Raw genomic sequence first — 17,318 nt, 5'->3', positions numbered from 1 at the left:
CTCCACTCATCCCTGGTCTCAAAACACAACACTTGTCACAAGTGGCTTTATGGGTGAGTTTTACTAAACCTTTAAAAAACAAGAAGGCGGGGCGCCTGGGTGGCTCAGTCATTAAGCGTCTGCCTTTGGCTCAGGTCATGATCCCAGGGTCCTGGGATCGAGCCCCGCATCGGGCTCCCTGCTCATCAGAGAGCCTGCTTCTCCCTCTCCCTCTGCCTGCCACTCTGCTTACTTGTGCTCTCTCTCTCTCTGTCAAATAAATAAATAAAATCTTAAAAAAACAAAAACAAAAACAAGAAGGCTACACAATCCATTTCATGAGGCTAGTTTACTCGAACATCAAAATCAGACAGGGACTGTACTAGGAAAAATTATAGGCCAATCTCACCTTTGAGCATAGTTGCAAAATGCTAAATACAATACTTACTATGGAATTTCTCTGTATATTATATACGTGTATATTCATACATACTTATACACTGTAATATATATATAATGTACATATGTAATATGCATTATGATGAAGTGGGGCTTATTGTGGGAAAGCAATGATGATTTAAATCAGAAAGTCATTTAATAATTGGTTAAATTCACATATTAAAAGGGATAAACCATATGGTGATCTTCATAGGTACAAAGGAAGTATTTGATAAAATTAGATACACATTTCTACCTTCAAACAAAGCCTTATTAGCAAAACAGGAGCAGATGGAAGATTCTTTACTTTGATAAGTGGTATCCATCAAAAACCCACAGCAGAGATCATATGTGGCCAGGGTGGGGGGCAGGGAGGATTTTAGAGGCCATTCTGTTAGTCGAGAACAAGACAGGATATCAAATAGCACCCTTACAATTCAGCATACAAGGCAAGAAAAAGAAATGGGAGGTAGAAGAAGATCATTTTGTGGGCAGTGTAGTTGTCCAAGTAAAAAAATCTGAGAGATGCTACATAAAATCAATTAGAACTAGTTACAGAACTCACAAAATTTCTCAGTTGGAGATACATGAATCAGTTGGGTTCCTATATATCACTAATAACCATTTAGGAACTATAATAGAAAAAATTATACTTCAGTAGCAACCAAAACAATATGGTACCTAGAAGTAAATCTAATGAAAGATATATAAGAGTTTCATGGAAATGACTCTTAAAGCATTATCGAAGGACACAGAAGATCGGACTAAATGGAGAGATGTATCATGCTAATGGTTGGGAGGCTTGATATCATAAAGATACCTGTTTGCTCTGGATTAATACAGGGTGTTCATGGCATTTGGTCAAAAGATCCTAAAATTCATATGGAAGAGCAAAGGCAAGAACAGTCAAGACCATTTCTAGGAAGACTAAAATGGTGGCGGGGATCTTCCCTACGGCCTATCAAGACTTACTCTGAGTTATAGTAGGTAATACAGTGTGGTGCCAGTACTGAAATAGTTCAGTAGAACAGAGTAAGAGACACAGACCTCCGCAATTTGGAAATTTGATTAGAAAAAGGTGCCCTAACAGGTCAGTGGGACAAGGATGAACTATTCAATAAATTGAACAAACTGTGAGGAGAAAAAGTACCTCATGCAATATGCACAAATAAATGCCAAACGGATTAATGACCTAAATGTGGGAAACAAAACCTTAAAACTTCTGGAAAATATATGAGACTCACTTCTCACCTCATGGCAGGAAATGATTTCTTAAAATGAGATACAAAACCCACTTAACAATAAAGGAAAACATTGATAAATTTGACTATGTTAAAAATTTTAACTTCTGTAAGTCTAAAGACACCACAAATAAAGTGAAAAGGTAATGCTACAGACTGGAAGGAGATAGTTGCAACTCATGTGATCAGCAGAGGATTAGAATCCACAGCATATTAAAGGCTCCTGCAGGGGCGCCTGGGTGGCTCAGTCAATTGAGCATCTGCCTTCAGCTCAGGTCATGATCTCAGGGTCCTGGAATCGAGCCCCACGTCGGGCTCCCTGCTCAGTGGGGAGTCTGCTTCTCCCTCTCCCCCTGCTTGTGCTCGCTCGCTTGCTCTCTCTCAAATAAAATCTTAAAAAAAAAAAAAAAAGAAGTTCCTACAAAATAGCCAGAAAAAGACGTCCAATCCAATGGCAGGGGAGGGGTCGGGGAGAGGAGTTAGTAAATTCTATGAAATTCACAGAGGAAAGACCTGAATGCTCAATATACACAAAAATACATTGAATGTCACTAGCAGAGAAAGATCTATTAAAACAAGATACTATTTTGTACCTATCAGATTGGCAGAAAATTAAAAGGCGGCCTATTTGAGGTATTGATGAGGAAATGGAACTGCAGGCACTCATAGGCTGCTGGTGAGAGTGAAAATTAGTGCTGTCTTGCTGCAAAGCAACCGGCAGCCTCCGGCCCAGGAGCTGGCAGGCGCGTTCTAGATGTAGAACCCAGGAGACTGTCACGTGTGTGCACAGAGAGACAGGTCTGTGGACTTTATTGCTTGCAGAAAGGGGAAAGAACTTAAATGTCCATCATCAGGAAACATGGAGACATCGTATATTCACATAAGCAACTAAATGACGAAATTCGATAAATCTTGAAAGCATGATATTGAATGAAGAGTTGCAGAAAAATCTGTGTAGTACGACACCCTTATCTGAAGTTTAAAAACACTCTAAACCATATACTGGTGATGCATGCTTCCTCGTGAGGCAAAACTATAAAAATGTGGAGGAGACAAAGACACACCAGCTTCCGAAGTGCAGTTAGATCTGGGGAGATAGAAGGGGAAAGAGGGAGCTGAAAACAAAGAGGGCTTTTTAGCTCGCTCTTTCTCCGAGGCCAAAATATTGAGATTTGTCCCATCTGGGCAGTGGCCAAACGAGTAAAGTTTGTTAGATTATCTTCTCTTCTATCTACATACTTGAAATGTGTCATGGTTTTTAAAAAAATTAATGTTTCTGAGGGGGGAAAAAAACCATTTCCATTTTCAAGTGGGCAGTAATTCAAAACACCTTTAAACTAATTGATGGCTGTCACCGCGAATGGCAGTTTAGTATGGCGGGTTGAAGCGCGGGACTCTGGGGCCCTCTTCTGGGTGTGAACCCATCTCTGCCGCTTCCTGAATGGTGGCTTCACACAAGCTATTTAATCTCTCTGCTGTGGATCCCTTGGATGGAAGACGTCAAATGCCATTGCTGCTGCTGCTGCTGCTGATGATGATGATGATGGTTAGTGCGTGCTCATAGAGCTGTCGCAAGGGTATGATGAGGTCGTGTGCATAAAGCAGTGCAGAAGGGGACTCTATTATTATGCCTGGATGTGATCCACCATCCAGAGAGACACCAGTTACTTATTAGATGCAAGGGAGAGGGGGGGAGGGGATGAATAAGCTTTGTTTCACGAAATCATGTAAGTAGACATTGTGTTTGGTGATGGTTGCTCTTCTACTGCAGTAAGACAAAAATCTCTCTCAAATCTCCAAAATTAACCTGTGGAGTTGGAGATGATTCAGCCCCCAGTGACTTCACACGTATCTGCCTCAGTTAGCTCTGGTAAGTAAAATCATCGCTCATTCACTTTTCAGAGCTAGCTGTAAATCAATAGGAAAAACAAAATCCATCTGTAACTCTGTTGAAATATATAGAATCCCTCTAAAAATGAAAGCGACATCTATCTTCAATTTTTGATGAATACGTGGTATTGTCCTATCACATAGTAAGAATGGCTTTTTTTGTATTTAAAAAAAAAATGATGGAGCGTAAATCTCCTCGCTAGATGGGGATTTAAATTGAAGCCTATTTAATGTCCCAAATAAGTGAGAAATCACAGACATTCAGGAGCCAAGGCTGATTTTCTGAAAGCAGATGCCAGAAGGCGAAGATGGCGGGCTTTGTCTGGAGTTGATTTGAACTTGGGCCCCGCTGCGGTTGTGCTGCTTACTAGCCCCATAGCTTTGAGTGAATTACTTAAATCTGCTATGGCTCAGATTCCTCATCTGTAAAATGAGACTCACCATCCCTCTCTTGAAGAACTCTTGTGAAGATGAAATACATGGTATCCACCACCCCAGGTATATAATCTGTGCTTGTGCTCAGTAGTTAATAGTATCTGTGACATGATTATTAATTAACTAGTTGCTCAGTGCTGATGGATGGGTTGATTGGAGGGGTCTAAGACAAAATGAGATAATGAGAGTAGGTCTTACTTATAGCTGACCCTGCCAATCTCTCTGCACCTTACTTGGAACAGTAAGTTATTTCAAGGCCCAGGAATTTTTAGGTTTTTTTTGGGTTTTGGGTTTTGGGTTTTTTCCCAGGAATTTTTTGAAATGAAAAAAACAAAAACAAAAAAACTTGGTCTTCTCCTTAAAGATGATCAAATGCTGTTTTTAAAGAGTAATTATTCGGGACACCTGGGTGGCTCAGTAGGTTAAGCGTCTGCCTTTGGCTAAGGTCATGATCCCAGGGTCCTGGGATCAAGTCTCCACATCGGGCTCTTTGCTCAGCGGGGAGCCTGCTTCTCCCTCTGCCTGCGGCTTCCCTTGCTTGTGCTCACGCTCTCTCTCTCTGACAAATAAATCTTTAAAAAAAAAAAAGAGTAATGATTCAGTGCAAGGTGTTGCAACAATCAGAATCAGCTCTCCTGTAAGAAGTGTCCCGCTTTGACTACCATTGCTTTTCTATGTCTGCACAGCATCCTGAAATGTCCAGTACAGCTGGGAAGATTCATCATGCTTGGCCCCCCAAAAACAATCAAATCATTTCTAAACCACTGGATGAATGACTCTCGAGGACTGAGCAGCCACCAAGGGCAAAGCCCAAACTCTGTGCCTGCTCCCAGGCCTGGGCCAAAGACAAGATTTCTAACCAAGCCAGAGCTGGAGGCAGATAGATTGGCCAGTGCGACACCACTTACTCCCCATTTGCTTGTCTGGCAACTTGGTCCTTCTTCCTTCCACCCTTCCTCCCAATCCTGCCATACCCAAGCCTGCCTCTCACTTCCTACCCTCATTTTTCATTTACTAGGAAGGGCAGTTTGGTGGTGGGCCCAAAGAGGGGAGAGAGAATCCCTCGGAGGGACACGGTGTGGCTCTGACTGAAGTGATTCCCAGCAAGCTGTGAGTAGAGACTATATTTTAACCAGCTAATTTTAGATAGTTGAATTTTTAAGGAAGAACCTGTTTATCTCTCGGGATCCCCCACTGACAAATTCTTTAGGGAAGATGGGTCTTTTCACCGGCTCCTGCTTGATGCAAAGGGGTAGGGTTTGGGTGGGAAAATGGGAAGCTCAGGGTGGGACAGGTTGGTGTTAGGTGCCTACTGGACAGGCTCCCGTGACCTTCTCCACCCAGATTCCCCTAGAGCCCCTGGGACTCGGTGTGCTAAGGACTGAATTCATCCACCCCACAAGCTCCTAGATGCCTCGTTTGTTGGTGGTGCCTTCGTTTCTCCCCGCCCCCCAGTTTCCAAGCTAGGAGAAGGACTCAACGTCATCCTCGATTCATTCCTGCCCCCCCCCCCACAGTCATCCGTGCTGTTCCTGACTGCCCCTCCCCATCACCCATAGGACAAGCTAAAATCAAAATCACAGTGCATTTCACTGTCTTACTAATTGCCATGGCTTCCTAATACCTTGGGGAATATCTCAAGGCAAGTAAAATGTTTCAAATCATCTTATTAGAATTTTTGAAATTTTTATGGCCTATTTCTTGTCAGTCTGATTAGATCATTACTTTTACCTTATAATTTGGCTGTGGAAAAGCTCTTACGATGAGGAGGATAATCGTCAGCTCTGCCATTTCCTTGCTGTTCACTTATGCTGGTATGATTAGTGTATTATTTTCAGTCCTCAGCTTGGCTGCTTGCAGGAATGTTCTGAAATCACTGGTCCATTTTTTGAGGGTTTAGTTAAAACTAAATAATATAATCACTGAGTCTGTTTAACCAAGCACACATAAACAAATGCTGAAATATATCAAAACTTTTGAAAGGGGATAAACAAGTGAGGGATACTAAATACCCACCAAACCCTGAGTGGGGGACTTTCCCCAGTTCCCTTAGAATGCCACCCGCCAGTGGGTCCCCCGGTCAGCCTGCATGTTCAGTGTTAGGAAAGCTTCACTTCTCTCCTAAGAAAACAAGGAGGCAGAAACAGAGGTTCTAATATTCTCATTTTGCACACAATGCAGTGTTACCTGGCAGAGGCTGCTGCCCGGCACATCACAGTGACCGCACCTGTAGGACCCACAAGCTGCTTGCTTCTTACTGCAGTAGTGGAAATTGGGGGGACCTCAGGTCTCAGCCGCAGAGGTGAGCCCAGGAGGTATGCGCTCATGGCAGGTGGCTCTCTTCGGAGGGGTGGGGGAGGCCCAGCCCCGAAGAAGGCTCAAGGATATGCTGGACTGACCTGCAGTCAGCAAAATGCATTCCTAACCCTCCCATGCCATCCAGGTTTTACTGTGATGCCTTTTAATACATCCCAAAATATCTTTTTTAAGTCTCAAAAATGCCATCTCATTCAAGTATGAAAGGGACTAGACCAACAAAGCCTTTTTTTCATGGGCTCCCAAGCTTTGATCATTTCTCTGTGGAGAGAGGGGAGGATCCAGGTTTTTGCTTATCCTGAACCCAAAGACCCCGCCATCACTCAGTGATCTTGTTTCACTGTACCTCCTCCAGCGCCATGTTTTTACTCTTCCAGCCGTAGAGAAGCCACAGCTTTATCCAAGGGCAGGACAGCGGTTTCTAGTTAGACTCCACTGGAGATGCAACAACTCAGTAGTCTTTCTGGAAACCATAACTCTGTTAGGTTCACATTTCAAAGCACTACTTAAGGTTGCTTAATAGTTTGTCCCTGTAGCTACATGGGGACAAACAAGAACTGAAGCAGAGGCAGTGTCTTCTCTAGAAGGTATTTTGTCCCATCCTGCAGACCACCTCACCCCCAGAGCCAACCCCTTCCTCATCGTTTACACACAGGACAGACGAAGCAGGCAGGGAGGGGACACACTATCAGTCTCCCCACTGGCTCCTGGCCCCTTATCAGTAGTGAAGGGGGGAGCCTGAGGGACATGACCAGTGCAGTCAGCTTTGCTGGGTGCGTGTGCAGGTGGACAGAAAGATGCTCATCATGAAAGTTCCAGTAGTTTGTGAGGCTGCTGCATCTGAAGGAGGCTTGCTTGAACTTTTTCCCCAGCAGTCACGTATAAGTGATTGCGTGCCAGAAATTTGGACTACCACTAATCGCCCTCTGCTCGGGGTCTTGCCCCTCCCACGTTCCTTGGACGCTGGGTCTCTTGCTTTGACAGATGGTGTTTTTTTTGTTGTTGTTTTTAAAGATTTTATTTATTTGACAGAGAGAGACACAGTGAGAGAGGGAACACAAGTAGGGGGAGTGGGAGAGGGAGAGGCAGGCTTCCCGCGGAGCAGGGAGCCCGATGCGGGGCTCGATCCAAGGACCCTGGGATCATGACTTGAGCCAAAGGCAGACGCTTAACGACTGAGCCATCCAGGCGTCCCTGACAGACGGTGTTTTGCTCTGGGTACCGTTTCCACTCCTAACTTCTACTTCCCACTTTTAGCTGACTCTCTTCCTTGCCATCATCATCTTAGGCTGTTTACAGAAGTGACGTGATCCTGTGTGTACCACTGGCTAAGACAGATAATTTCCAATTTTATTATTTTGACACAGCCATCCACACTCGCATTCAAGCCTTCCACGCGCTCCTTAACTGGAAGCAGAGAAGTTACAGAGCCCCGAGAGTAGGAAGAGAAGGGTGGAGTCTGTCCCCCAGCCCCTCTGTACTTCAGCAGATCCTGGGCAGATGCTGAGAGCGCTTCATCCTTCATGACCAGCATTTGCTTTCTTTTTCCCAACGTGTACTACCTGCTCTTACCACGCTAGAGCTCATCTGCCTCTTTTCTGCCCACTCTGCCAGCTCGGTAAGATCTTCCTGCTGTGTATCACCACCAGTTTGGCATTTCACCACCTGGGAGAGCTTAGTGTTGTCTAGAAATGTGGAAACATCCCTTGTACTACGGCCGAACATCATTTATAGAAACATCAACTCAGGCCGGCCCCAGCACTTTTCCGTTTAGTGAAGGACCCGCTTATCTTTTGCTTTCTCTCTCCAAACTAGTTGGCTACCATTGTCATGCCAGTCTCCCAACATAGCTCTGGTACTTTTCTTTTCCTTGTAAACATTCCAAGAGGGCTTATTCGCAGAGCACTGACCTCACATTGCTCTCACTTGAGCTTTTCCATCAGTCTTGGTGTAAGAAAGCCCCTGTTTATGCTACGGCGATCAGTTTCACAGCTCCCTCCATCTTGTCTCTTGGTACTGGTCAGGGGAGCTATGTAGTAGCTGCATCATCACATTCTTGTCTCCATTCTCAGAGATTCTGAGGTGTTGTAAACAACTCATTAGCTTTCATGGCTGGGGAATGGGAACTTTTGTACGAACACGGTTAAGAGAATTATCCCTGGCCAAAACAGCCTTCCGAAGGCTTGTACACGGCAACAAGGGGACAGTTTTTGCCAAGACCTAACCTGGATCTCTTGGTGTTTTCCCAAAACAAATATGTGTCTACCAGTTAGGCCTGTTTCCCCAAATATCCAAGTACACTCCTGACCTTGGCTCCCAAAACTCGCATTCTTCCTCTCAGCCAGCACTGTTCCTCCCTGATAGATCACGTACATAGTCTCCCTGCAGATGGTTGAGAGAGAAGAACGGATGGAAGGAAGCAGGCCCAAGATTTCTCTGCAAAAGTCTTCTGAATAGGACTGCCCCTCTGGCTCTCCCTCATTGTTACACACCCTCCCTTTAATCATGCACACATGTTGGAGACATTGGTTCTCCTCACTCCTGCCCAGCAGATCCCTGGGAGTTTTAAAAGTTGACCAGAGTGTCTTGATTTTATTTCTCTCAATCCTATCCCAGCATTTCTCGTAATATATACTGCAAGATGATTGTGTGTGTGTGTACAAATTTTGTAAGGCTCAGTAAGTTTGAGAAGTGGGTAGACTAAACAAAACTACACAGGTGTCTTTACGGTGGGACATCTCAAAAGACTTTAATAAGCTACCCGGTACGGCAAAGCCTCAAGAGCCAACCATAATCTGTGGTCATCCACAAGCTCGTCGTAACTGACCACAGACCCTTCTCTCCCAGAGCACCTAGCAGGACGAGTGTTCAGTCGGATCCATGTCGGGGCATGTCCTGATCAGTGGGTCTTACACGCAGCAGGTCAGAGTCACCTAGGGAGCTTGGGATTACTAGCCCTGTCCTGAAGATTTTCATACTGGCAGTCTGGGGTAGAGTGGGAGAATCTACTTATTTGTTGTTGTTCTTTCTTAAAGCTTTCTTGGTAATTTTGGTGATCCGTAGCACTTGGGTTCCCCTGCTGTAGACTCTTGATATTTCGGGCTTCAGAGACGCTACACCTGTGACCCTCCTGAGCCCTCACCCTGGAGGGCTGTATCCTAAATCCCCTTATAGGTAAATAACACATTCTTACACAATAGAGATGGCTGAAAACTTAGCAGGAAAACCAGCCTTTGTGATTAGGGGAAAATTACCGGCCTGTATCTTTGGCTTTAGAAGCCACTTTATAACATGGTAGCCACCCCCATCTATCCACATTCAAGTCTGCCTTTAGCTGTCCCCAGCTCTTCTCACTCAAGCCGTTTTGGGCTATTTCGCATGTTTCTGAATTTTGTTTCATTTGTCTGTGTCTCCTGTCCCTGCAGGACCATATTCAGAGCGGGACCCAAATGGATATTTTGGGGGGATTTCCCCCATAGCACTTCATATAGAGCCAGACTAATAGGAACTGTTCAATAACTGCAGAGCAACCAAAAGACAAAAGGGACTTTGCCCAAAATGAGCAAAAAAGGGTTAAGTTTAATTACAGAAATAAAAAGCAAGTAGAGAGGGGCGGTAAATCAGTAAATGTGGCAACACGAGTGTACAACTTACCTGCTGAGATGATAGCATCTTGAATGGCAAGCATGTATGATTTTCTGTCATCCTCTGAAATTTTTCTTTATTACTTCTCTGTTCTTCAGTGTTTAACTCAGTGATATATGCCCCACTGGTGGCTTCGGAATAGGGTGACCCACTTGTCCCAATGTGCCTGCCACTTACCTAGTTCCAGCACTGAAAGTCAGCTATATGGGAAACCCCTCAATCCTGGCAAACCAGGGCAGTTGGTCACTCTACTCAAAAGACAAAAAGAATTCCCTGACCAGATAAACTTGGGAAATGCTACATCACGTCCACCACCTGAATTATTGCTGCTATTACAAAGCAGATTACCACAGACTTAGTGGCTTCCAACAACACAGATGTATCCTCTTACACCTCTAGAGATCAGAAAGCCTAAGTGGGTTTCACAGGGCTCTAAATCAGTGTTATCCTCAGGGCTGCATTCTTCCTGGAGGCCCTAGGGGAGACTGTGTTTCCTTCCCTTTTCCAGCTTCTAGAAGCCAGCCACATTCCTTGGCTGGTGGCTCCCTCCTCCATCTCCAAAGCCAGCGATCACATCACTCTGACCCTTTACTTCCACCGTCATGGACCCCTCTCTGGCCCACTCTCTCCTGCCTCCCTCCTTCACTTTGAAAGACCCCTGTGATTGTATCAGGCTCACTGGATGATCCAGGGTAATCTCTCCATCCCCAAATCCTTACGCTCAGTCCCATCTGCAAAGTCTCTTTTGCTGGGTCACACTCACAGGTTCCAGAGACTGAGACACAGACATCTTGGGGGGGGAGGGGGGTCGTTATTCTGCCTACCACACCCAGCCCTCTCAGAGAGTTGATAAAACACCTTAATGTATTAAAGGAGTGTTTTAAAATCTCACAGGAAAAGAAATCTAATTGCTCAACCCAGTATTTTCCAAACTTACTTGGTCAAGAATCTCTTTACCCCCAAAGAGGACTTCTTATCACCTCTTGGAACGCTATTGCTCTCACCGAAGAGAATTCCATGTAGTGTTCGAACCGCCGAGAGTCGAGAGACCTCCCATGTGATGTGCAGACAAGGACGATTTGGAGGGAATTGATTATAGATCCAATTCCTCTTTCTCACTTCAATACATACTCTTTTCTACACTTTCCTGCCTGAGAAACAACCTGAGGTCAAAGCATGGTGGACCTCTCTCCTTTCCACTGTTTTTAGTCAGAGTTCTCACCCATGAAGACTCGTACTGGGACAAATATATCACCCTGGGGTGCAGAACCTTCCTGGTCAGACACAGGGAGGACGTGAAGCTCTGGTGTTCGTGGTGCCTCTTTGAATCAAGACGCCATAACCCACCCCTACACATCTCATTTGGAGGTGCATCTCCAATAAAAATTTATTTTTTATGTTTACTGTTTATCAACATTTTAATATTTTTTTAAAAGATTTTATTTATTTATTTGACAGAGAGAGACACAGCGAGAGAGGGAACACAAGCAGGGGGAGTGGGAGAGGGAGAAGCAGGCTTCCCGCTGAGCAGGGAGCCTGATGTGGGGCTCGATCCCAGGACGCTGGGACCATGACCTGAGCCGAAGGCAGATGTTTAGCCAACTGAGCCACCCAGGCACCCAATCAACATTTTAATATTTTATATTGTACCCCAAAATAACTCACTCTAGAAGAAATGTTTTAAGACGTGGAGATTTATGATCACTGGAATCGTCTTTTAATTTCAATTTCAATTTGTATGCATCCTTTGGCTGTAGAGAATTATGATGAATTGATCAAATAAAACATTTTCAAGCATAAAAATATATTAAGTTAAAATTCTCTGGGTGTCATGGAATAGAGATACAATTTCAAGGGGGGGAAAAGAACAATGTAACATTTCTAATTTTTTTTAAAGATTTTATTTATTTGACAGAGAGAGAAAGAAAATGAGTACAAGCAGGGGGAGTGGCAGGCAAAGGGAAAGGGAGAAGCAGGTTCCCCAATGAGCAGGGAGCCCAAGGTGGGGCTCGATCCCAGGACCCTGGGATCATGACCTGAGCTGAAGGCAGACGCTTAACCCACTGAGCCACCCAGGCATCTCTAACATTTCTAATTTTTAAAGAAGAGCTTGTGTTATATCACCGTAGTGCTATGTTATATTGGACATATTTAAAAGAATGATTTAACAGACTAATTTTTAAATACTTTATAATATCTAGAGATTATATCTATTAACAAATTATTTAACCTTAAGGTGAAAAATACTTGCCGTCAAGGGTACAAGGAGGTGCGTAATTTTTTAAAATTCTTACGGGAATATATGAGCAAAAGGTGTGACAGCTACTGGTCGAGAGAAGAATGTTGGGAGGGGAAAAGACTAGGAAGGAAGGCTTGATAAAAATGGCAGCTTCAGCCACCAGTTAGAGTGAGAACCAAGAAACACCTGGCGCAGAGCCAGCCCGCACTCCCTCCTCCCCCAGCACCTGCCCTGGGCCACCAGTGCGTGAAGCACCGGGCACACAGTAGGGCTTAGACACAGGTTCCGGCTCTCACAGAGCGTACATTCTCGTGGCCATCTATGCATTTGATCTGTCGCTTCTGTGTCAGCCCAGGCTTGCTGCATTTCTAGAGAGCCTCTTAATGCACCTCGTTCTCAGGCAGCTTTTAGGAGGAGCTATATCTACAAAGAAATGACTCATTTTTTTATATAGATATTCTAGAAAAGATCCATCTAGATTCCATTGTTCCCATCAGAATAATAACCTGAGTAGGCATACACCTATTTTAGTGCAGGGCCACTATTTAAGTCTTGAAGCTTCTTCTGTGGGATTGACTTCTTTTTTTTTTTTTTTTCTAAGCATACAGCACAGTCTTCTGAGCATCCTCAATACTTGTAAATATTTGTCTTTGGAATATGAATTTTTTTAAGATTTTATTTATTCATGAGAGAGAGAGAGAGAGGCAGAGGCAGAGGGAGAAGCAGGCTCCCCAAGGAGCAGGGAGCCCAATGCGGGGCTCAATTCCAGGACCCTGGGATCATGACCTGAGCCGAAGGCAGAAGCTTAACCAACTGAGCCACCCAGGTGCCCTGGAATACGAATTTGATGTTTGGGGAACAGAGGTCATTCACACAAAGGTCTGGTGACCGTAGCAGATGGTCAGACTGGGCAGAAGTATTTCTTGCTACAAACTGGAGGGCATAAATCAGGAGGTCTGGGCTTTCTCATGGTAAAGAAGAGTCAGGACATGCTGTTGGTTTCCTTTGCACCTCGACTGAAGGGAACATCCCGCCCATGTCAGGGTCACTTGACTGCAAAGTTGCTTGAACATTCTATGGTTTCAGACTTGAGAGAGAGAGCTGGCAGCCTGAGAAGCAGCTAGAAGCCTGAGAGCAGAAGACACTGTCCTGGAAGGGCCCAGGGCTGAGGGAGCAAGGCGGGGCCCGTTGTGAGGGGGCAGGCGGGTGGAGGGAGTGCATATGAGCCTTGTCTAAGTTGTGTGGGAGTATTTATTGAATCTGTCTGTGAGACCTGAGCATCTGGGTGTTAATCACTGTCCACCGAGCGAATGAGTCCAGGGTGGGCAGAGCACGTGGAACATGAGGTGGGGCAGCCAGGTGAGGCTTGTGGAACCTGGTATGTATGGCCACGTGTCCACTCTGCCTGTCCTATCTGTCACTTCCCTGTGGCCACAGAGCACTGGATACAGTCTCTATGGATCCTAGAAGGGTCTTTAGTTCTCAAAGGAAAACTACTTTTTAATATAAATTTGCACTGTATTTTACTGCCTTCTTCTTCTGCACTGTTTCTCTGGTATTTTACCTAGAAGACACCATTTCATCCCTGTGCCCAGAACGGAGCTGGGTGCTGTGGGAGACACTGTCTCTGTCCTCGGGCAACCTGACTCTCCTATGGAAGAGTAATAATACGTGTGCATACTGTAGAGAGATGGCCAGTGGGTTTCTGATGTCAGCTCTAGCTAATTGGTGACTTCATGGAGTAGTTCATCAAATCTAAGACACCGTCAATTGTAAGAGGCTCTTTTATGTGCTCTTAAGAAAGAACAATGTGCTGCCAATTAAACTGTGAGTGACTGCTTTCTTTTTACTTAGAAATTTTATACTTATTGAAGGATCCTTTTGGACTTACTTAGTGGGGGGTTTTTTAACATCTGTTACTCTTGTTCATTCATAAAGTGGAAAAGAAGAGACATCAGTTGACTTTGGTTGTTCTAAGCTGCTTCACATTCAGGGCACTACTCGTCTGAAGCATCTTTGACTTGGAGTTGTCTGTGTGTTTCGCACACGGTGCCCTTCTGTTCTCTATGCCAACTGAGGGCGTTGGTGAGGCAATATTTCTCCGAGTGCCCTTGACTTTTCTCCCAAATCTCCGGCTCCTGTTGTGCAAACTGCTTGCATATAGATAAAGACAACCACAGCACAAGTGCCCCCTGGGAACAGGGACAGTAAGACACATACCAATTTCCAAGATATGAGACGTGAAAAAGAAGACCCCTGAGACTCAAAATATGGATTCTGAGACTCAGTCAGAAAGACCGCCGTGATCAGCCTGGGTATGTCCGCCCTGCGGGTGGCGCTGGTATTCGTGCCACATGCTTGTCATCAAGCAGTAATTTGCACAACTGAATGGTGGGGTTCTCTGTGAGCTAATAGGGTCAGGAAGCCATCGTGCATGAAGTAGGTCTGGAAAGGTGAGATTTGGCCCGGAGAAGAGGAGGCCCCTTCCAGAGAGGAAAGAGGGCGATTGAGAAGATTCAAGAGGGCAAACAAGCATGGTATGTGGAGAGGACAGTGGAGCAATCCCAGGCTTTGGTGGAGTTTGGTGAGGGAGCGGTGGGATATAAAGGCATGAGTTTTTGCTCTAGGAACGTAGGTTCAAATTAGTGTGTTTCACTTGTAGAAACATAATAAATGGTTCTCATATTTCTATAACTTTTCTCTCTTTCCTCACAATAGGTCCCGACGTTTTTAGTTCAAAGAGCCTTGCCCTTCAAGCCCAGAAGAAGATCCTGAGCAAAATCGCCAGCAAAACCATGGCGAACATGTTGATTGATGACACCAGCAGTGAGATCTTCGATGAGCTCTACAAAGTCACCAGAGAGCACACCCACAACAAGAAGGAAGCCCACAAGATCATGAAAGACTTGATCAAGGTGGCGATCAAAATCGGAATACTCTACCGGCACAACCAGTTCAGCCAGGACGAGGTGGTCATCGTGGAGAAGCTCAGGAAGAAGCTGAACCAGACGGCCATGACCATCGTCAGCTTCTATGAGGTGGAATACACCTTCGACAGGAACGTGCTCTCCAAGCTCCTGCACGAGTGCAAGGACCTGGTGCACGAACTGGTACAGCGACACCTGACGCCCCGGACCCACGGGCGCATCAACCACGTCTTCAACCACTTTGCTGACGTGGAGTTCCTCTCCACCCTGTATAGTCTGGACGGAGACTGCCGGCCCAACCTCAAGAGAATGTGTGAAGGAATCCATAAATTGCTAGATGAGAAAGTCCTCTGAATGCCTTCTCTCCTCCTGGACTTTGCTGAGTTCCAGCTACAGCACCCGGTGTGGTCCAGGTTAGAATCCAGAAAAGAGGAAACCCTCGTGCAAGATGCCCGTGTCCTGCCCTAGTTACCCGTCTGCTGTTGATGTCAGATTTCACTCAGGTGTGTTTCTCCCCTGAGCCCACTGACGAGCTCTGTGCCTCCAGGCACCTTGGTCCGCCAGCCCGAAGGACACATCATCCCTTCTCAGCAGAAGGCTGCTGTGCTCATCAAGGTGAGCTCGCTTCATCCTGTGGAGTGGAAGGAGCCCTGGACCAGGAGTTGGAGGACATGGATCTGGCTCCTGGCTTCACCAGTCCAGCCATCCTCGGGACCCTGGGACCACGATGCCCGCCTGCCTCCCTCCCAGGGCTACTTGCAGGTTCAAATGAGGCAACGTACGTTCACGCTTTTGAAAACCTAACGTAAGGTCTTATTATTTTCTCTTTGGAGTGTGAGAGGGACCCAGCTGGATCTAGACTACTATGCAGCAGAGAAGAAAAGAATATCAGTATCTAGTGGGCCAGGTTTACAGTCTGTCTCCAGACGTGCTGTTTCAGACACAAATGAATACAAAGGTATGAAAAAGCATAGCTGCAGACTGGAAAACTCTTTTCCAAGAGCTGTGTTTTTTAGGTCCCAGGTGCAGGTTTATGATCCTGCAGAGGGAGTCTTTCCAGCGGGGTGGAGGTGTGGAGAGTTTCCCACGCCTGACACAGGGGCAGAGAACTGTGCCCCCTGCAGGCCCGGCCTCCCCCTCCGAGGGGCGCTGCCCCTGAGGTGCGGGAGGGCGCATCCCGGCAGCGCGGGAGAGCGGGCAGAACGAACCCCTATCCCTCTCTCCTGGCCTTTCACAGTCCCATTGTGCTAGTTTCTTTGGTTCATCAATAAATTGAAACTACCCTTCAAACAAGAGGTTTTGGAGTTGTGATTCCAAAATAAGATGCCTTGGAGTTAGATACAGTGTTAAGAACAATGGGATTGAAAGGCAGACAATGCTGAGCAGGACACTCAGACTCTGCGGGGGGCGGGGGGGGAGCGAGAAGGGGGGCATGGCCAGCTCGCTCACGGACATGTGGCCGCCTTCTCCGACCAGCTCCCAGCCCCGCTTTCACGCTGTGGCTTCTGACATATTTTTGTCAGCTCTTCACAAACATCAGGACAGGGTATTGTGTGCCTTCTCATGTTGTCTGCAGGACACCACGTTAGGAGACTTGCTTCCTGCATCACCTTCCATCCCACTCCGCTTCTTGTACCTGCTGATAATGTCAGAATGCCACATTAGCTCAGCCCCTGGCTCAGCCCTTCAGAAAACGGTTTGTGGGAGGCTGTGAGGCGACATCCTGTGAGCCTCCAGTGGCCATGCCGCCTCATGTCAACATGAGTGCAAACCATCAGTTAAGTTCTTCAGCTGCCAGCACTCAAAAGTAGTTCATACGAGGGGCGCCTGGGTGGCTCAGGCGGGTGAGCGTCTGCCTTCAGCTCAGGTCGTGATCTCAGGGTCCTGGGATCCAGCCCTGTGTTGGGCTCCCTGCTCCACGGGGAGTCTGCTTCTCCCTCTGCTCCTCCCCGCAGCTCATGCTCACTTCCGCTCTCTCTCTCGAATAGATAAATTTTAAAAAACAAAATAAAAATTAGTTCATAGGAAGGATGTCCAGGAGGGAAGAGGGACCAGGTCAGTCAGCCCCAGCCCCCCCTCGCAGACGTGAGGACTGAACGTTGATGCCCTGTGCTCATGTGGGCTGGGGGGGTCGTCCCGGCAATGGAAGCTGCAGCTGACAGGCTCCTCCCTTCCCAGTCGCCCACTAGACAGCAAGCAGCCCAGCAA

The 17,318-nt window shown here is 46.2% G+C and overlaps 1 protein-coding gene across 1 annotated transcript in view; it reads left to right on the top strand.

Annotated features, from left to right (window-relative positions):
• Positions 1 to 16,901, top strand: part of TNFAIP8L3 (TNF alpha induced protein 8 like 3) — a 36,438-nt gene extending 19,537 nt beyond the window's left edge. Inside the window, exon 2 of the mRNA XM_032418076.1 lies at positions 14,902 to 16,901. Within this exon, the coding sequence (XP_032273967.1) occupies positions 14,902 to 15,464 (563 nt within the window). The 3' untranslated portion in view covers positions 15,465 to 16,901. The remainder of the gene's footprint in view (positions 1 to 14,901) is intronic.
• The last annotated feature ends 417 nt before the right edge of the window (positions 16,902 to 17,318 follow it).

Source organism: Phoca vitulina, unplaced genomic scaffold, assembly GCF_004348235.1.
Source record: "Phoca vitulina isolate PV1807 unplaced genomic scaffold, GSC_HSeal_1.0 scaffold20, whole genome shotgun sequence".
NCBI lineage: Eukaryota > Metazoa > Chordata > Mammalia > Carnivora > Phocidae > Phoca > Phoca vitulina.
This window is presented reverse-complemented; position numbering and strand designations above follow the sequence as displayed.